Source organism: Danio rerio, chromosome 13 (assembly GCF_052040795.2).
Source record: "Danio rerio strain M-AB ecotype USA chromosome 13, GRCz13ab, whole genome shotgun sequence".
NCBI classification, from domain to species: Eukaryota; Metazoa; Chordata; class Actinopteri; order Cypriniformes; family Danionidae; genus Danio; species Danio rerio.
Genome location: NC_141033.1, coordinates 31,347,567 through 31,370,395, shown reverse-complemented (window position 1 = coordinate 31,370,395; position 22,829 = coordinate 31,347,567). Strand labels below are relative to the sequence as shown.

The 22,829-nt window shown below is 33.5% G+C and overlaps 1 protein-coding gene across 11 annotated transcripts in view; it reads right to left on the bottom strand.

Annotated features, from left to right (window-relative positions):
- Positions 1–19,567, bottom strand: part of tacc2 (transforming, acidic coiled-coil containing protein 2) — a 99,623-nt gene extending 80,056 nt beyond the window's left edge. For 6 of the 11 annotated variants that reach the window (XM_087279393.1, XM_087279397.1, XM_087279399.1 and 3 more), the window contains exon 1: positions 19,411–19,567. In XM_087279393.1, coding sequence (XP_087135519.1) covers positions 19,411–19,521 — 111 coding nt within the window. In that variant the 5' untranslated portion in view covers positions 19,522–19,567. Of the gene's footprint in view, positions 1–1,722; positions 2,003–5,130; positions 5,188–8,201; positions 8,306–14,457; positions 14,719–19,410 lie in introns of those variants that run through there. The other 5 variants (XM_087279394.1, XM_087279395.1, XM_087279398.1 and 2 more) reach the window with 3 other exon arrangements.
- Positions 19,568–22,829: the final 3,262 nt, after the last annotated feature.

Below are 22,829 nucleotides of genomic sequence, written 5' to 3'. Positions count from 1 at the left end.
TCTCTTTTTAAAAAAGGGTCCCTGTCTGCTTTTGTCCTTTGACCTACAGCATGAGTGGTCCTGAAAAGCAAACCCCATATGGCCTGCTTTGACCTGCTCCTTTAACCGGCCATTGTCCTGCACTACAGTAAATCCCTGCTGTTAACTACCAACCAGGGTTACTGGTTACCATGGCGATCATATAAGCCCAACACAGCAGACTGACCTCTAAATAGTTCTGGCATACAGACACTAGCCATCAATGATATGAGATCCAGCCCATTTGAAACCACAGAAACGTACGCACACATTCAAAAAAACACATCAATAAAAATAGAATTCAATGAAAAGATTACAAGGGATATTTATTTATAATTCTTTCATTTTTAATTTTATGTATTTAGTTTATGTCTTTAAAATATTTTTAAAGATCAATAAAACTAAATACAAACTCTGGAAATCATTGCAGTGTTAAAAAATGCAAGGTAACTATTGCACTACTTTAAATATAATTTTACAATTTTTATACATTCTGTTTTCTTTTCAGTTTAGTTAAAATCTTAAAAAAATGTCTCAAGGAAATAATGATCATTTTTATTTTGGGGTGAACTAACTTTTAATATACTACTACTATTAATAACACTGTTATTATTATAATTATTACTATTAATATTATTTATGTGTTAATCAAAAACAAAAAAAATATATACATTTATTTGGCAGCTATAGCTAGCTGAAATAAAATGTGTTCATGTTTTTAACATTTCTGTTCTAGGCAATACTTTAGCTTTACCATTTTAGTTTAAGATAACTATGTAATCTAAATCTTTACAGTAAGGTTCCACTAGTTAATGTTAGGTAATGTATTTATTAACATGACATGATTACAAAATTTGTACAGCATTTAAAAATCTTAATCATAACAAAATCCAAAGTTGTGGCAAAACTATCTCATTATTATGTCCTATCAATTAAAGAATTAAATAATGTGAACAATTAAGACTTTACTGTAAAGTGCCATCATATGTAATTAGCTACTTTACATCAAAAAAGAAAATTTTAAAGTTCAGTGAGACAAAATACACACTCTGGAAGTCATTAATGCAGTGTTACAAAAATGCTAACTATTGCAGTTTTATAAAAAAAAAAAGTTCAAACATATTTTATTAGTTTTTTTACATATTTTATGTATTACTTTATTTGTTGTTGTTATTAATATTAATTTGACATATGTGTTAATTAAAAACAAAAATGAGAAATATTTATTTGGCAGCTAGCTGAAATAAAATGTGTCAATCTTTTCTAGACTTTTGTTCTAGAAAATATTCATCTGAACTCTTAATATAATTAAAAGATCTAAAGTTTTTACTTTGAACATTTTTATCATTTAATGCAAAGTAATCTAAAATGAACATTTTATGAGCCAACATAAACAAGGTCAATAAACAGTATCTTAGTTGGTCACACTTCTATTAGTTAATGTTAGGTAATTTATTTATTAACATGACATGAGAAGGATATCAAAGAATTTATTAATCATAATCATAGCAAACTATCTCATTATTAATTGCTATCAGTTAAAGCATTAACTAATGTGAACAATTAAGACCGTACTGTAAAGTGCTTCCATGTTATTGCTGCTGTTGTTGTTTTAAAAATTAAAAGATCTTAACATGAATTACAACAAATGAGTTCAATGTTGGCCTATTTACTAAGAAGCCAGCAAATAAATCACAAACTCACCTTCTCCAAGCAGACACACACACATTTGCCCTCGAAAGCTGTGACTCCACAGTGCAGCACTCCTGCGCTAAACTCCCAGAGTGTGTGTGTGTTTTGGTTCAGCTAGGCAAAGACACAAACATGCTGCAACACATGCTGCCGGTGCTGCCTATGATCCTGTCTCCTGACTCAGCCTTCAGCCCTCCACAGCTACACATCCATGCCCTTCACAGGAGAAACTCTGCTAGTCCTTGGAAGAACGAAACAGACTGTTCCCCCTGAGAAGCAGTACTACGAAATCTCAGAACACACACACACAGAGCAAGTTGAGTAGTGATCCCTCCCCCTGTAAGTGTTTCAGCATGACGCCTCTGCCCTCTGATCCCTCCCTCCCTCTCAGGCTTCCTCCTCCTGTCTCTAATGTCTGCGGCTGCTGTTCTGTCACTTCCTGCTGGCCACTGATGTCTGCACTCTGATACACTCGCTGCAGGTGAATGCTGGGAAATAATGGGACAAAGGTCAGTCTATATGTGGAGAGCATATATTCAGTTTTAGGTTTTAGGACTTTGAATGAAATACAGACTTGTTGAATCATAGTAAATATCACCCAGGCCTCTTTTACTACAGTTCCTACACTTTAAAAATGTGCATTCTTCCACACAATTCATTCATGTTTTTCCAACACAAATCGATTAAGTTGACATAACAAAATTTAAATAGATTCCTTTAAAGAAAAGAGCCTATATGAGCATATATGTACAAACATGAAACCTACAGTATATACAGTATATATGCACATATATGATAATATATATGCTGCATATACTGTATGTGTATATATGCTACATGCAACATACTGATGTATGTGTCTGAACTGAACACTTGAAATTGGTATCACATGTAATTAGCATATTATGGAATTTAACTATAAGTGAGAGGAGATGGAAAGCTATGTCTACATGTTTTCCTGAAACTTTTATAAGGTCAATTCTTTCTTGTATGAAGATAGTGGAAAAGAAGGAAATGTATAGCAAAATGGTTTGTCGTTTTTTTTTTTTTCAGTTTTTTGTCTTATTTTTGTTCTTGCATTTTTTACTTGTACTATTAGATTGTTCTTAAGTAAGTAATATATATATCAACTCAACTCAACTATATATATATATATATATATATATATATATATATATATATATATATATGTATATGTATATATATATATATATATATATATATATATATATATATATGTATATGTATATATATATATATATATATATATATATACATATACATATACATATACATATATATATATATATATATATATATATATATATATATATATATATATATATATATATATATATATACATATACATATATATATATATATATATACATATACATATACATATATATATATATATATATATATATATATATATACATATACATATATATATATATATATATATATATATATGTATATGTATATGTATATATATATATATATATATATATATATATATATATATATATATATGTATATATATATGTATATGTATATATATATATATGTATATATATATATATATATATATATATATATATATATGTATATATATATATATATATATATATATATATATATATATATATATATATGTATATATAGTTGAGTTGATATAATATGTGTGTGTGTGTGTGTGTGTGTGTGTGTGTGTGTGTGTGTGTGTGTGTGTGTGTGTGTGTGTGTGTGTGTGTGTGTGTGTGTGTGTGTGTGTGTGTATGTGTGCGTGTATGTAGTTGAGGTCAGAATTATTAGCCCCCCTTTATATATATATATATATATATGTATATATAGTTGAGTTGATATAATATGTGTGTGTGTGTGTGTGTGTGTGTGTGTGTGTGTGTGTGTGTGTGTGTGTGTGTGTGTGTGTGTGTGTGTGTGTATGTGTGCGTGTATGTAGTTGAGGTCAGAATTATTAGCCCCCCTTTATATATATATATATATATATATGTATATATAGTTGAGTTGATATAATATGTGTGTGTGTGTGTGTGTGTGTGTGTGTGTGTGTGTGTGTGTGTGTATGTGTGCGTGTATGTAGTTGAGGTCAGAATTATTAGCCCCCCTTTATATATATATATATATATATATATATATATATATATATATATATATATATATATATATATATATATATATATATATATATATATATATATATATATATATAGCGGAATGATTCCACAGCGGAATGAACCGCTGACTTATCCAGGACATGTTTTGGGGGTTGAACATATTAAGTTGTCCCCAAAAAAGAATTTAGAATTGTGTTGTTTCCGCTCTTTTTTTAATAAGTAGCTTAAACAAGCAGCAAAAATGAGCTTTTATGAGAATTTTATTGTATATTTATACCCTATTTATAATATAAGGGAAAAATGCAATACTTTTTTGACTGTAATTGTTCAAAAAACTTTTCCAGTAGTTTTAATGAAAACATAACACCCAATAGTGTTCATCATTTATATATATTAACAAAATGATCTCAGTGTTATTACCTGATACTAACTAGAACATGCACCAAAACACTAGCAAATAATACAGCAATTATAGAGCACTATCAAAATAAAATCTCTGCCAGTCTAATGGAATAAGAAACAAAACAGAATGACATGTAAAAAGAAAGGAGATAAAAATTAGAAAAAAATTACAGAGACATTACGAACCTATACAATCTAAGGAATGGGCCCCACTTTTCCAGTAGTTACATATATTTGTTTTTATTGTACAGTAATGGCTTAAAGTGATGTCTGGATTGAACACTTCCTGGTAATGAATGACTCTATGCTTAATATGAGGAAATATGAGGAACATGTTATATTAGGAAAATGAAATCAATAAATGTATTTAAGGTATTTTACTGATAAATCTGTAAAGAAAAATAGAGAAACAAATCTCAGAGTAGCCAACACAATGTTGCTCTCTCTTAAGCATCCACATTCTTAAAGTACTTGAAATGAAATTGAGTATATTTTATTGATGTCTTCAGGCAGAAAAAAGGGGGAAAATGGACAAAAAAGAGAAACATTGCTTTTTTTGTTTAAAATTGTGTATAAAAATGGGTGAGAGAGGTCTAGTAATAAAAAGAGGCCTTTACTTATTACTGGGCAGTTACTTACTTTCCTTCAGTTTATTCCATCGGGGGTCACCACAATAGAAAGACTGGCACATTGTAACATCCCTTTCTTCATCTTGATCACTAGAACATCTCAATCCAATTTAGGCTGATTTAAGTATTTATCTCAACTCAATAATCCAAATTTACTGCTATGTGTTTGCATGATTCTGTAGTAAAATTACCATGCACACTCCAAGTGCAACTTCACACAAGCATGCTGAAATCCTCATGCACCCTTTACCATGTCAGACTGTGTCTCTTCTGGAGGAAATAGCACCACATTCTGTGGAGTGCCCTCCTGTGGCAGAGACAAATACATGGAGTACAAAAAAAGAGATTTAAGTAAATGCATATTTGGGTCGCTTTACACCTCAGACTGTCAGTGCTGCTGTTGGAATTTTACCAAAAGTACTTAAAGTTTGTTCTGGGAACCTCCCAAACTAGTCTGTGTGCCCAGTAGATTAAGATCCTATTAAATAAACCCTGAATTCCAAGTTAAGTAGGCTTTTCAATGTAGCATAACGTCACTCAAATTATTCCTTTCAGGGATCATTAAAGATCAAACCGCTGAATGCGTAAATAATTTGTAATGTCTTATTTCAAATGGTCATACACAGGCAAAAGATTTAAATTATGAGATCATTGTCAGGAAAGCTACTTAGAAACAGTAGTTTAAGCTACAAACTAATCATAATAATTTCACGTTTAGAATGAGTAATTAGGTGCTAGGTTGCAATATGCTTTTGTTAATAACATAGGCATGATATAAATACCTACTATTATCTAATTTATTATTTAATCAGAACCCAACTTTTGGGGGAAACAAAAATATCTTGTGATATGAACTTGAATTTTTAAAAGACTGTTTTATCTCTGTTCAACAGTTTAAACTAAATGATTCATGAACATTAAATGTGTCAAACACCTTTATATGTGCTAGTAGAATCATTTGAACTTTCTCACACTAAACAGTGAAGAGAACCACTGAGGTATGACTGCTTTTGATTAAATATAACCAATCAGCTTCTGATGATGATCATTTTTGTTGTGATTAATCTCTAAAGCTTTTTTCATGGTACATATTATCACAATACTGCAAAAGAGTTTTAAAGTACAATAGGTTATGCTTTACAAAAAAGCATCCTAAGTATCTTTAATAAATCTGTTTTTACTGTTTAATTAGTTAAACATGAATGATATTAGTTATAAATAACCTGTATTGGTTATTAACAACATTTAATAAAATATTTATGAATTGTAATCAGATTATGAAATGTTTTAAGGCATATAACTTCACCTTAAATTATTATAAGCTTCTGTAGTTTTCATTGTGAGCTTTATACAGTGTTATTGTAGCATGGTCTTATAAATAGTCAGAGAAATTTCAATCAATGTTTTAACATGTAGGCCGGATTAACATCTGTAATCTTAATGTTTGAATTATTAAACCAATAGTCGTCAAGCATTTTGCCGTTGTAATGAACACCACTGCAAAAAAAATAAATAAAAAAAAACAATGTGAATATTATATAAAAGCACCATAAAACTTTAAATAATAAAAAAATGTTCACAGAATTTTACATGATATAATATCATTATTAAATTTTGGGTATCACTTTATTCTGATGGTCCCTTTAACACATTTTGTTGAATTTAAGTTACATTGCATCTACTTGCCAACTAATTATTATTAGATTAAGTAAACTGTTAGGTTGGGGTTAGAGTTAATGTAAGTTGACATGCACTTGTTGATGTAAGTTTCTTATAGCCAGTTAAATGTCTGTTCAGCAGCCGTATCAGCAGATATTAAGCCAACAGTCTACTAATACTCAAATAAGACGCAATTGGCATGTAGTCGCAATGCAACTTTTGGTCAACAAAATGTGCAATAAGGACCATCAAAATAAAGTGTTACTGAATATTGTCATTCATCAATTAGCACATTTGGTCCCTCTTTATATTAAGTGTCCTTAACTACTATGTACTTACATAAAAAAATACAATGTACTTACTGTGTTTATAATGTATTTGAGAACACTTGTGATGCTTTTGAGTTGGGATAGAGGTTGGGTTATGGACAGGTTTGGTGGCATGGGTAGGTTTAAGGGTGGATTAAGGTGTAAGGGATGGTCAACAGTGTATTTACAAATGGAATTACAAAAGTTAACTACAAATGTAATTACATACATGTATTTAATCAAGCATAAGTACAAAGTAAATACATGTATTTAAACAATAAGTACATTGTAACAAACTAATAATTCCTGTGTAAGTACATATTAGTTAAGGCCACTTAATATAAAGTGGGACCGCACATTTTACTGTTGCTGCTACTTTCATAAAGTTTAGCAATGAGAATTCTGGTAAATGGCTTTATTGTTTAAATAAAACAAAAAACAGTTAGAAATTAAGCAATTTTTAACATTTTCTCTCTTCTCTCATTATCATTTTGTCAGTAGATAAAGGTGAAATAACAGCTGGGTGACTTTAACAGAGAGTGATTAATTGCCAAAATGCCATAACATCAAAAATATGTAAATGAGAAACTTACATAGCTTTTGCTGTAATAAAATAAGAATAGGCTGTATAAAAAGTAAACAAAATTAAAAGGATGATGCAAGGTCACATCATAAATATGTTAATTAGCACAAGACATCCTTCAGCAATTTTTCAAGCAGGCTTTTAAAGGCAACATTAAAATCACTGCTTCTCAGACATAAACAATAACACACTATTTGCTGGAAACGCTGTATTTTTAAAGCACCCTAACTGCTGTTATGCTACAAAAAAAATAATATAGTTCTGCACTGTAAAAATCAATTTTTTACTAATTTAAGTAAATTGAACATAAAACAATTAAGTTGTCCCCCCATAAACAAAAAATGTGTTTTTTCAGCTCATTTTAAATAAATATCTTGAACAAACAGCAAACATTATTTTTGAGTGTACTTTGTTAGTTACTATCTAGTGCTAATACAACAAAGTGAGCAAAAACAAAATCCCACACAGAATGAGTTCACTGACCATCTGTGCTTTTTCAAAACTATATTCATTCAGAATGTTTGACAACACAGCGAACACAAAGCAAACATCATGATTTTACCACAGTCTATATTTGTGCTGTTATCTCAAGCACGGCTTGTCACAGGCATGTCGGTTGATGTGGGAATGCAAACAAATGCCACCAAAAGTCATAACAGCTGTAAACACGGTCTAGTTTTAAAGCACACAAGCATGATATCCAAGTGTTTCAGAAGAGATGGATACTGCAATGCTGATGCAGACAGCAGATCACACCATCAACCCTCTTACCGGCAGCTCTGAAGTGCTGTTTTCATTGCCCATGGTGTCAAGCAGGGCTGGCAGGAGACTCCTTTCACATCAGACCATTAATGGCACAGGCCACCTCTGAAAGACTGAAGGACGATGTAAAGAAAGCAGATACTGTCAGTAACAAACACTAGTTCTGTGCCAGACTCCAGGAAAACACTGAGCTGTGAGCGATCAGGGAGTGAAATATGTGTGCAAGTATGTGTCATGTGTTGAGATTAAGAGGCTCTGAAGAAAGCAGAACAAAGTGCAGAGATGCTATCCAATAGAACAACTTTCTCAGGCTTCTAGAAATAAAAGTATATCTTTCCTTTAGTCATGACCTTTAGGCAGTTTCAGAGAATTGAAGTAATCATTTATTCAACAGGTATTAAGACCTGAAATACATAGATAACCTGTTGAAAACGCCCAAATATTTAAATTGTACTGAAAACGAATTTTTTTTTTGAAACCAGGCCAAAGCAGACAAATAATAATAATAATAATAATAATAATAATAATAATAATAATCTGCCAATGCCTCTAAAAAGAATGACAATAAGATGATCATAGTGTATTACAGAATTAGGGTTCTATTGTTTTACTTTGAAGTTAGAATTTGTTTTAAAAAATATATTCAAGTATATGTTTAACTAAATTAATCAAAAAGAACAATGAAGGCCACTTCAAATTGCTGTGTTTCTCTGTTAATAGTTACAGTGCTCAGGACCCCATTTTGAAAACGAATAGTTTCATTCATTTCTCAGTGAATATGGGTAGTATATATTGAAGCATTTGAACAAAACAGATTTATTAAACAGACATATTTATGAAAATTTGCAACATTTCAAAAGAAGTTTATATATTTTTTGTTTCTCTTACTGTTTTTGAAAATTTTATTTAACATTTTTAACATTTGGCCGATTAAGTTATTTTGTTAGATGAGCTCCAGATTTGACTTCAGTGTTGACTAATGTATATATACAAATATAATATTGTAAAGCATCCTATAGAAAATATTCATTTCAGATTTGTGGGGTGTGTACTCATAGTTGCTGAGCACTGTATGTGTTTAAGTCAAACATAATTTGTGTTTTATTTTATAAACTGCCAATAACATTTATTCAGAATATAAAATAAGAACACTGTCGTTAAAAGGCATTTTTGGCATAAAATATCCAAAAAAAAGGTGCCAAATATATTTATATGATGTTTTTTCTAATGTTTTCACGTAAGAAATATATATTTTATGGCATAACCTTGATTTTCAATTATTTTGAACTTCTTATTTTCTAAAACAAATGCTGTAAAAGGCAATATTTTGAAATCCAATAGCATGATATCAGGCTTTTACAGAACAAAACCCGAAGCAATCCACCAGTTTCAAATGACCTCTTTTTTTCACTGCTGTATGGTTCTGATGTTGCAAATCAATTTTATATTTACCATTAAGTCATTAAAAACAACTGTTTTCATCATAATAATGATTGTTTACTGTGTACCAAATCAGTATATTAGAATGATTTCTGAATGATCATGTGCCATCACAGGTATAGGTTTACAATTTTTGTGCTGTATTTTTAAACCATTTAAAGTGTATTTTACATGATACAGTAAATACATTTCAATTTGAACGCACTTATTCTTTGACCGTTAAGCCCAGTCATTAAGAATGAGTGTAGTTTACAATAGTTATTTGGTTCGGTAAATGGCAAGTATGGGAATGACGTTTTAATAGTCATGATTTAAACAAACAAAGAGAAAGTTTAATTATAATTCATGACTCATTTCAAACTGTCCACTTTTTTACAGTCAAATTAAGAGTGATGTTTTCAGGTCCATTGCACATCTGGCTTGAGTCGCTCACTGTGCGCGGGTGTGTGGAGGATTGTTGTCTTATTAGCCCATTTAAAAAGCTCCTCTATTGGTCTAACACACCTCTGGCCAGAACTTTTAAGAGCACCACAAGCTCATTACAAACATAAATCATCTTTCTGGAGCACTTCGCACACACTGTTGACCCGTGGCCAGAGCTCTGCAGAAAAGCTCTTGGGCCCATCAGTCATGCTGTCGCCCCCTCAAACAACCACAACTACCGCATGCTCTAATGTGAGGAAACTCAGTTCATGGGATCCATCTATAACCCTTTGGTGGAACAATAATGCCCTTTAGTAGTGCAGTGTTTTTAGTTCTGTTAGAGCTGCATTGAGGGTGTGGCCTCAAATTTAGATTGCAGAAACAGATGTATGTTACAGTAGATGAGGGCAGATTGATGTTTTTGATACACACTTGCATATATGTTGCATGGCACCGTGGCACATTTACAGCCCTGTTTTGGACCCATTAGCTGTGTTAGTGGGTTAATCTGGTGCAGTAAGCTCATCCTTTGACAGACTGTGCTAATAGATGTGTGTGACCGAGGGGTGGGAGATTACTGCCAAAATCAACTAGTCAACAGCAGCTGCACTTTGTCTCCCCCTGCTGTGAGCCAATACTCAGGAAAACATGGCTTGTGAAAATTAGACATGACCTAAGACTGTAAGAGTGAAACCTATTAAACTAACTGTACCACGAGTAAAAAGGTAGATATAGGTACAACAAATATAGGAACCAGACCTATGAGAATTAAATGTTCTCCTTGGCTCATTTTCAAGGGTGCATTTGTACTGCCAGTAGGATATTGGATGTGATGTAAGGCAACTGAATGTGATGATGTAATTTAAATTGCAGCATTTAACAACGTCCACAACTGGAGGATGGAGAACTCCCTGGACATCTGCAAAAGGTAATTTTGCAGTAAGAAGGCTATCTGCACATCAATAACTGCACATCTTGTCTATCTCAGCTACCAAATCTGACCTCTGAAGACTACGTTGGATAGTTCGGACTGCTGAGTAAATCACTGGTACAAACCTCCCTACTCTCCAAAAACTGTCCTGTTTATGTATACTATTGTACTATCAATACATATTTTGCCATTCTATTGCACTGTAGAAGCTCTGCCACGAAAACAAATTCCTTGTGTGTGTGAACATACCTGGCTGGCAGTAAAGCTCTTACTGATTCTGATCTGGCTTTATAATCATAGCAATTGCAGTGTTTTGTATGACAGCATACTGAAGTCAATGATAGTCTACCGTGCTAAGTTAGACCCTACCCTGAATGTTGCTAAAAACTAAAATTGATCTACATTCCTTCAGTGTTAACATGAGTACTTTTGGCAATAGTTAGGAACTAAGAAAAAAATCTTCCAGCACAAAAAGTGGGTAAACATCAAAAAAAAAAAAAAATATCCTCAATTGACAAATTTCTGGTCTAGTGTTTTTTATACAGTTAATGAAGTTATTAACATAAATCCAGACTCTAACCCCTTGACAGCACTTTTTGCAATTTCTGATTGAGTTGACTTGACTTGCATCTTACCAGGTTATTGCTTTTTCTACTCTTTTAGCTAGATGAACCATTCTTATCAAATGGAAACAGATACTTCCTCCATCACATGACATGTGGATCCGAGAAATCTTTAGCTGCATAAAACTTAAGTAAGTTAAGATGCTTACTTTCAGGATCTCTCAAATCTTTTTACAAGACCTGGAAACCTGTTTTAGACTACATCAAAGGCTTACCCTGTTCAGTTGGTATCAGCTCCACACAGTAAATAACTGGAAAGAGAAAATATTGACTCCTTAACGCGATATTTTCTTTCCTTTTTTTACTCTTTTATTGTAAACTTGCTCAATTATTATTATTTTTTAATCAACAATTTTTTATTTAATTTTTTTAAAATTATTTTTATTTTTTTATATATTTTTTCTCTCAAAGGATATGTTTTTTTAATTCATAAATGTTATTTATTTTATTTTGAGGAGATAGTGGGAAAATAAGAAAACTAAGACAGTTTGTAATTTTTCATATGTTGTGTTGTAAACTACTTTGCATGCTCTTGTTAAAAACCAATAAAAACATTTTTTAAATAAATAGGTGTGAAGTGGTACATGCTTAAAAGGACATGCATTAAATGAAAAACTACAGGAAACATTTTATTAAATATACAAATAAAAGAATAGTCCACCCTAAAATCTAAATTATTTACTCACTTTTGAGTGGTTTCAATCATGAGTTGCTTTTTTTTGGTTGAATGCAAAATAAGTTATTTAGAAAAATGTTAGAAACCTGTAACCATTCCAGAAAAATAAAAAAAACAAATACTTTATAAAATCAATAGCTACAGGTTTTCATAATTTTTCAAAATATCTTCTTGTGTTTTGTACAGAAGACAGAAACTCAAGCAGGTTTGTGACAAGTGAAAGATGCGTAAATTATGACATTTTCAGTTTTGGGTGAATAAATATTTAAATAAGGAAATGATCTGGAGTTGAGATCAAAAGTGCAGAGGTTTCAAAGTTAAATTTAAACAGCTGGTCCTCAGGAGCCTATAAGATTTCTATTTAAGAGTATAAGCTAAAAAATTATTTTGTGATATATTTTGACTATTACATAAAAACTCACAACTACAAGAAAGCTGAAACGTGATTAATTATTAAGTTATATGCATAATGCAACACAAACAATAATGTCAAAAACTCAGAAAATGCTGAAAGCATTTTTTATGCTTATAGTATATGAAGCTGGCAATGGCTACAACATGGAACATCACAATATAAATGAGTCTCTTCTCTTCTGTGGCTGTGAGGTTTTTTTTTTGTTTTTTTTTTATAACAAGGGCTTCTGCACATTAACTTAACAGGGCGCTTGTTTAGAGAGCAGGATGACGCCTTCCTTTTTTCCTGCATCTGTTTTAAAAGCTTTATCACATGTTTGTATGCCAAACTTATGCACACAGCTGCTGAACATAGTTACAGTGGCATAATTTGCAATTCTGAAGTCACAAGGTGCAACTGTGATATTTAACGCAATTACAAGCCTCCGTTAGAAACAAAAGAATGACTAAAATGTAGTTTGCATACAGCAATATCTCAGACCAACATGTCGAAAAAGATTCTATATGAACTTTATAAACAACATAGTGACTTCACAAGAAACAATCCTCTGTATCAAACAATAATAAAAATCATTGCCCAAGCTATTTAAGTCAATAAAGTCTCCTGCTCCTCTGAAGTGTTTGTGTGTTCACATGATTCTGTTGGGTGATCAGTGGCTGCTCTACATTTTGGCAGGAAGTGCAAACCTGAATGTGAAACTTGTTATAAATAGATGCAGTCCCTGTCTGTCACTCGTTATTCAAGTCTTCCCATCCAGCCTTGAGTCATGTGCACCAGTTTCTCTTCAAAACAAACTGTAAAAAAACTGTGTAAAAAAAAAAAAAAGAAAACATGTGCAATGATTTCAATGTAAAGGATGGCTGAAGAGTCAGGTTTAGATGATCCTAATTTCTCATTGAATCAGATTTGGCCAAGTTTTCCGAAACACCCAATCAATAAGATAAACAATAAAGAAGATAAATTACGGCACTGCTTTGAACACTGTCACTCTGAACTATTAAAGTAAATGGACTGTAATTTCAGCCCTGCTTATGTTGATTTTACTTGTAATTCAACATAAAATAAAATAAATCTGAACATCTAGATCTCATATTTATGCAAGATGTAAATATCACCTTTCAGCATGTCTCCCACCAATACTTAAACATTAGTACATTCCGATGCATGGTTAATGGAGCCAATTTCTGAATGCTTACAGACATAGAAACTAGGGCTGTATGATATAGAAAACTTCTATACATTGTGATATGAATATATTTTCAAAAAATGATTTAAATTTGGAAAGAATTCATAATTATACCTTTATTGGGATCATGGGATGTTTTGTGGTGGAGGGAAGCTGATAAAATGTAATACATTGTAAGCATATATGAATAAAATATTATTATAGGAACAACCCAAACAGCAATGAACTAGATTATCATTGAAAGAAAAGAAAATCCTAAAAATGTGTAAAATTTGCGGAGCATTAAGTGTGTATAGAGCATAGTATTCTGACTGGAATTGATTGAAAGGTCTAATGCAAATGGAAAGGCTTCATGTAAACACATCAGTTGGGGATAAACATTTATTCGTTTATAAGACCATAAACTTCTAAAAGAAGTCTCTGGTAAACCCCCACCAAACAAAAATGAACATTATGGACGTTTAAGGCTTACTATCCTAATTTAAGCCATGTCGGTGCAGTAAATTACCTAATTTAAATCATTAATTTAACTGCAAAAGTAATAAAAAAAAGTCAAGTCAAACTCACTTACCCAGCTCACAGAAATAGAAGTGGTACATTTATCCAAGTCACGGTTAACGTAGAGTTTTAGGGTTTGTTTATTGAAGCTACTCCACAATAAGCAAGCTTGTCTCTTCTTGAGACGACTGGTAAATTTGTTTCTATATCCGCACAGTGTTCGGGCAGGATAGAGGTAAGAGGGCAAATTCAGGGAAGAGGGGGTGTAAGCAGTAAGTTGACAGGAAGATTGTGGGGGCCACACTGACTCTGACATGGTAGAGATGACAGAGTCAGCTGGACGGTGTATGGCTCTTGGTTACTTGTAAACAAACACAATGTCATGAACTAAAAGGATTGTACCCTTCACTGCCAACAGGGCCCCAGAGCAATTACACAGCACTTTTCTCTGAGCTGAAACCTCTATCTCTATTTTAAAAGTGCATTCAGTCACTGAAAAGTCATTCACTGAAAATGGTTTCAAACATAAAGAAGAGACTGGAAGACTGCAGCTCTAACAGTAGCCTGATAGCCCCTCAATAACATTATCCCAACCTTAATTACTTACTCACAGGACAATTTATATCAAAGTTGATATTTAGCAGTACCATACAGGTGTTTTGTAACATCTAGTTGTTATGAGATTAGTTGTTAGCCCAATGCTCAACTCCCAATCTGGAAGACCAGGATATACAAACAAACACTACAGACAGTATAACTAAATTCACCTTCTGCACGTCTTTGGACTGTGGGGGAACTGGAGCACCCGGAGGAAACCCACGCAAACACAGGGAGAACACCAACTCCACGCAGAAATGCCCACTTGAACCAGTGACCTACTTGCTGGGAGGCGACAGCGCTACCCACAGCGCCACCGTGTCACCCAAACCTTCATAAGTAACCTTTATATTTTTGTACTGAAATATCATTGTCGACTTACAGCCATCGGCAATCTCCAATAGTTAAAATTTCTAATAATTCTTTAATGGCAACCTTATATTAGCCTGTATACACAACCAATGCGCCTCAAAAGTCCAACTTAGGGCTGTGTGAAAAAACAGGCTACATTTCCCAAATTTAATAGGTTACTATACTTTGAACAACCGATTTGTTAAATACATGTAATCAAATGCAGTGTCCTGTTGTTGACGCAAAAACAAAACAAAACATTATTTTTAGTATCCCATCCAATCACGCAATGCTTAGTTCGTTCCTATACAAAACAAAGTCTTCAAACACTACCAGCTTGTAGCTACTATGTATTTTAAACAATTCCATTTTGGCACTCTTCTAGCATGAGAGGAACATCTCGATTCAGGTGAAAGCGCGGACAGAACATCACGTTATCCAACCATTTCTTCGACTTCTCTGCCAGATGCCACTGTGCCCGCTCTCATTACTGCATGACATGAACTTTGATTAAAATCTGAAGGAGTGTTAAAGTAAATAAGACAACTATCCAAAGTGTATGGTCTTGTGTAATCAGTCGCTGCATTTCAGCTTACCTTTAAATTAGCTCATCACATTTACCTCAGTTGAAACATAGCCAACATACTTAATAACGTTACCTCGAAAAATTAACTCTAAAAAGAAACATTTTCCTAAATATATGCATTACATTATATCCATTATTACTGCCAATGTTAAAATGTGTCAAAATGTTGCTTTTTTTAAACCACAAATTCGCCATGATTTTGCACACTAGCCAACAAGAATATTTGTAGTACACCTACAGTTAAACAAATGATTATTTGATAATCATCAAAAAACATTTACTATAATAAATACATGTATTTTAAAGCACTTAACTGATTTAAATATTGTCAGTTAGAGTAAAAATATAGAATTATGTTATTAAAGGGATAGTTTATCAAAAATGAACATTTACTCACTGTTAACTTCCTATCCAGTGGTACAGAAATAAAACTTACCAATCCAGTATTTTCAGCTCTTTTCGGCATCCTTCAAAATCCACGGTTCGGCAGCCGTTGTTGCTAAACTGCTTATATGCTGTTTGCTTACACTTTATATCAACTACACAACAGCTCCCTATACAGTGCATAATGCAAATATCCATTATTCATGAATTAGTCATCATCTGCTACCTGTTGACCTCATCAGTTTATGAAAACAACACACAGCACACACCCCATTTCACTTAATCGCTAATAATTTATTTGTACCTCTTGCTACATAATAATGCCAAACCCAGACTTTTAAATGCATCAAGCAAAAAATCATTAATTACAGAAGCATAATTGCTGACAGTCACAAAACACATCCCTGATGTAATTATAACATATTAAAGATTATTATCCGTGTATTAAAATAAACTGACAAACCCAACAATCCCATTAAAATAAGTATAAAATGACTGAAGCACAAAACCACTTTAACTGCATAGACAAGATATTTTGCTTAGCAAGATATTGATAATACATTAAAAAATTATAATACATATTTAAAAAAAATAGATTCTTTTATTTAAAATGCATTAATATCACATGACCAGGTTTATATACTTCTTACATGCTCATTTAGAAGACATAAGAGGTGTAATTTTATTAATGGTCACAATTGTGGCCAGTAGTACAGCACATAGTTTCAGCTTAAAACAATTAAAAACCAATCTGATTCTGACTATGCGGTTTCTTACTGGTCATTATTGTGAGCAAGTCATTCATTCATTTTCCTTCCAACTTATCCAGCATATGTTTTTACATAGCAGATGCCCTTCCAGCTGCAACCCAGTACTGAGAAACATCCTTACACACTCATTCACGCGTGTACACTACGACCAATTTAGTTAATTAAATTCAACTGTAGTACATGTCTTTGGACTGTGGGGGACACCGGAGCACCCGGAGGAAACCCACGCGAACACGGGAGAACATGTAAACTCCACACAGAAATGCCATCTGACCCAGCCAGGGACTTGAATCAGTTACCTTCTTGCTGTGAGGCGACAGTGCTAACCACAGCGTCACCCTTGTGAGCAAGTATACATAATATCCACAAGCAACATAACATTAAAGAAGGCATGAAGTTTGAGGCCTAAGTAGTAAAATGCATGTACTCAAATTGCAAGTATTAATTTGGTTTTAAACAGGTTACGTATGCAGAACTTATTGTCTATGAAAAATCTAAACTGGATTACTATTCCAGTTATGAATAATTAAGCGGTCATTTAATTAGATACTGAATACTCATGACTCTTTCTATAAATTGCGGACACATTTTAGCCATTCTCATTCATTTCCTTAAACTGGAATGACAAAGTTGGAGTCAGAATTATTAGCCCCCTGTTCATTTTTTTCCTCAATTTCTGTTTAACGGTGAGAGAAGATTTTTTTTCAAGACATTTCTAAACATAATAGTTTTAATAACTTATTTCTAATAACTGATTTATTTTATCTTTACCGTGATGACAGTACAATACTTTAGTAGATATCTTTTGAGACATTTCTATACAGCTTAAAGTGACATTTAAAGGCTTAACTAGGTTAATTAGGTTAACTAGGTGGGTTAGGGTAATAAGGCAAGTCATTGTATAGCGATGGTTTGTTCTGTAGACTATCGAAAAAAATATAGCTTAAAGAGGCTAATAATTTTGACCATAAAGTGGTCTTATTTTAGCCGAAATAAAACTTAAACAAAAAATAAGACTTTCTCCAGAAGAAATAGTATTATCAGACATACTGTGAAAATCTATTTGCTCTGTTAAACATCATTTGGGAAATATTCAAAAAAGGAACAAAAAATTCAAAGGGGGGCTAATAATTCTGACTTCAACTGTACGTCAAATGTGTAATTTCCAGTCATCTGAATCTGTTAACAGAGGTGACAATAACAGGGTTGACATTTTACACTATTTTGTGTTTTTGTTCAAGAAGCTAACCTCAAATCAGATACCACATAGCGTGTCTAAAAGAAAAGTTTTTGCATTTTTATATTAAAGATGTCATAATGTGAATGAGAATTTCACATAAATCTCACAATAACAAACAATTAATCCACTGCTTGGTGCATGCTAAACATTTTGCACAAATAAATAAGAGAAGAATAAATGACAATCCTCAATGCCTTTTCCCGACAGAGGAATTGACATCACTTAAAGCAAGTCACATGCTTTTTATCAGTGCTTTACAGATGATAGAAATCTATCATATGCCTTTTTGTAACCACTGTAACAGAGTTGACCAGAACATATAGGGAGAGACACAAATTTTATTTACTTAAATTATAAATAATACAAAAAGTAGATGTTTCATGCAACTGTTTAACTTAGTAAACACAAAAAAAGATGAAAATTAGACATTAATTTCATGAAAACTGAAAGTCATGAGACAGTCAGTTGGTATAGGGAGTTAATATTTAATCCACATTTTCGAAACAACATGTCCTTAAATACTCATACAAGCATTATTTTTAGAGATAACTTGATAGAATTTAAGTTATTAACGCAAAACCATTTCATTAAAGTTTGTTTGTAAAAAATAATAGAAGGTTTCTTTTGGAGATGCAAAATGTACCCGCAGTTTCTAAAATCACCATAAATTCCCTATTGTCTTGACAGTAGATGAAATAATTTATGAACATTTTCTGCACACTATACTCCATTTGCGTGTTCCCGTAAAACACCAAGTGTCCACCATTTAACCCTATTTGTCATTGCTTTCCTTGCATCCTCTCCCTGCACAGATACAGTACACTGTCAGGCATCTCTTTGCACCTCCCCCTCTTTTTTCCCTTCCATTCCCGCTTCCTTTCACACTCTTCATCTCCCAAGCTCCGACTACTACAGGCTAGTACGAGAAGAGACAGCCAAAAATGCAGGCTTTTTCTTTCATATCCCCCTGACGTCAGCCCAGTCCGAAACAAATACTCCCCCTCATCCCCTTCTGACAACCACCGCACAGCCGGCAATGTCTTCACACTCGTTCAGTTTCTGCCATTGAGCCTGCAGTTGGAAAGAGGCTGCGTTTACCTGGCTGCGTGCGACTCCGATGCAGCTTCCCATCCTGTATTCCATGTCCTCCTGAGGAGAGGTGACAGAAGCACTACAGGGCTTGCAAAAATAATCTCTCCAGGATTGCATCCCCACTACAAAGATCTGGCATCGCTGAGCAATGCAAGCAGGGTGTGAGCAAGTGAGTGCAAACGTACGAGAATCCCCTTCATGTGTGTGAGAGTGAGAGTGAGTGTGTGTGAGAGAGAATAAGCCTAGTCTACTGCAATGCCCAGGGTAGAACTATGACATACATGCTCATTCTCAGTTATATAACAAAGCAATTATAAAAATAGCTCAGATGAAGATACAAAAATGTCTTGATATTTTTTTCTCTCTCTGTTCCTTTGTCAGGATTTGCAGATATGCTAAGAGATGCTGCTCTGCGAGAGGGTAAAAAAAGCCCCTCTGTTTTGGACAGCGGTAGAGTCACACAGGCAGAGAGAGAGAGAGGAGAGGGAGGATGGAAAATACAGAATAGGAAAAATGAAAGAAAACATCATCTGCCAGTTTAGTAGAGCAACAGCCGCAGGTATGATGACATGGTAATGAGCATCAACGAAAAATCGCCATGAGGAGAAATGATGGAGCCACTCAAGTGAAATGGGACAGCAGAAAATAAAAAGGAATATAGGACAGGCATGATGACACAGATTAAGCCTTAGAAGGAAGTATGAAATCAAAATTAGCCCATTATTTTTTTTTATATGTCACTGTTCAACTAGTTGATAACATGGTGAATTACTACAATATTGTAGCTGGTCACAACAGTCAATTTATGTCATCTTAAAAATGAGGAAACAAACACAAGAAAAAAAAGAATAATATTTGTGGTGCTGTCTCACACTAATGATTGCTTTTGATCTTGAAATTTAAGGGTTAGTTTATATAAAAATTAGAATTCTGTTATTAATTACTTGCTCTCGTCTAGAGCTGCTTGATTCTGGCTAAAATGAGAATCGCAATTTTTTGGCTAAAATAAATATCACTATTTTCTCCCGATTCTGTAGATGTAAAATAAAGGTTAATATGAGTTGGCTATTATTATTGTTATTCTCAAACATGTGGTAAAACAGCAATAGGCTTTGTGTAGTTGGCTAAAATGCTAAATTTTGTATGGACTTGGAATGGTGGACTTAAACAGACTTTAGATTTGTCCTGGTCATTAATGCTTATGATAATTCTGATGTTGAATTATTGTTTGAGACATATGCTTACAATCTGTCATTTACTGCTTAAAATCTGTCACTGACGTGATTTTCGTGAATACAGATGACTGGGCGGGTTTTTTTTTGCATTTCGACAGGTTTTGGATACTTTTTGGGCTAGAATCAGTCAGCTACATCTGGCAACACTGTGTTCGCTTTCAGTTTCATTTTCACTGCTAAAAGCGGTTCACTTCCGGCGCGGCTCCCAAACGATCACTCTGTGCCACAAACTGAATGTTATTTACAGCTTTATTACCTGTTATTCACGGTTTATGCAGGTTCTGTTCACTAAAGTAAACTTCATTCAGAGGTGCGCGCACGCCCACCCTTCCTGTGGTAACAGCTGACAGCTCACGTCTAGTGGGATTTTGCAGTCGTAAATACATTACATGAGGACAGAAATGACATTTTTTAGGTGAATTGTATCTTATAAATACAGCATGTGACTCATTAAACACCATTTGGAGGTGTCCACGTAGCTGAACAATGCATGTAGAACAATGTGAAGACTTGTGCGGCCACCATTGCATCTCTCCTGAACTTGATAATATGTTTGACAGAATAGAAGAAATGCTGGATTAAGATCGTCTAGGGCAGGGGTGTCAAACTCAATTCCTGGAGGACCGAAGCCCTGCACAGTTTAGTTCCAACCCTGCTCCAACACACTTACCTGAAGGTTTCAAACAAGCCTGAAGGACTCAATTAGTTTGATCAGGTGTGTTTAATTAGGGTTGGAACTAAACTGTGCAGAACTGCGGCCCTTTTGGAACTGAGTTTGACACCTGTGGTCTAGGGGGTCGAATCGAAATCGCTTTTACGGTTAATTGTGCAGCTCTACTCTCGTGTTGCTCCAATTCAGAGACCTTCGTTCAACTTTGGAACACAAATTAATATATTTCAAACGAAATCGAACAACTCTCTGACCCTTCATAGACAAACAAAGGTTCAAACTCCAGAAAAGGCAAAAACATTAGCCACTTTAACACATACAGACCTTTCTGGAAAATTACCAGCAATTAACTAGTAAATTAGTTCCAGCAATTTTCCAGTAAGAGAAGTTGTAACATTACCGGTAATTTGCTGGAATGCTGCTCTGTGTGAACGCAGAAGGAAGATTGCCGGAAAGAGCGCGTTCATGTCTAGAACACGCTGACGTGACACGTCTACTTTAGCCAATCAGAACACTCAAACGCATTCACGTCTGTGCGGTTTATGAAAATAAAAGCCTTTGAATATTTTTCCAGACTCATCTAGCTGCTAGATGTTAGTCAGATAACATTTCTGTTCTTTCTTAATGGCAACTGTGTAAAAAAGTTATCGATAAAATGCTTATGATAAGCTGCTGTTTGTTTACCTTCAAGCTCTGACGCGTGTGCACGTAAAGCAGATGGTGAGCGCCAGCACACACACATATTACGTACATCTCGACATGCAGAAGTGTTCCTCCATATGTTTTCATCGAAGTTGTTCACAATACTTATCCATACATCCACAGAGTTTGTAATGTAGTCAATTGTTAACAAATACAAGTGCAGCCGTTTAGAGCTCATTTCTGGTTAATGATGTCAGAATATACTGGTATTTGGAATGGATGTGTGAATAGTATTTTCTAGAAAAATCCCGGAACGTCCTCGCCTGTGTGAACAGCGCTTTTTTAAACTTACCAGTAAAGTCGTTCCTGAAACTTTACGGATATTTACAGGTATCACTGTGTAAAAGTGGCTATTGTCAAAAGATTTCATGTGACTTCAGTGGTTTAACTGTAACACAAAGCTCTAAAAACACATTTGTGTGCCAAAAAAAACCTCGTCTCTGCTGCGTCAGGTCATCAAGAAACACAAAAAAATTATGCAACTTCGTATGAATAAAGTTGAACCACTGAAAAATAACATGGACTGTTTTGACAATGTTTTTGTTTCTTTTTCTGGACTTCTTGTGATCGTTGTGGTCTATGTAGGATAAGGGAGCTCTCGAATTTTATCTAAAATGTCTTTTTTAAATTTTTGTTATAATGATGAATCTCAGATGATTGGAAGTGTGATTAATTAATTTTAAAAAGTAGTAAATATATTATTGGGTAAAAGGAATCATTGAAACCACAATATGTCAGAATAATATTGGTTGATAGCAATGTCAGCATACTGTCAGTACTGGACAGTATCAGATATTTTTTAAAAATTCATTTTATTT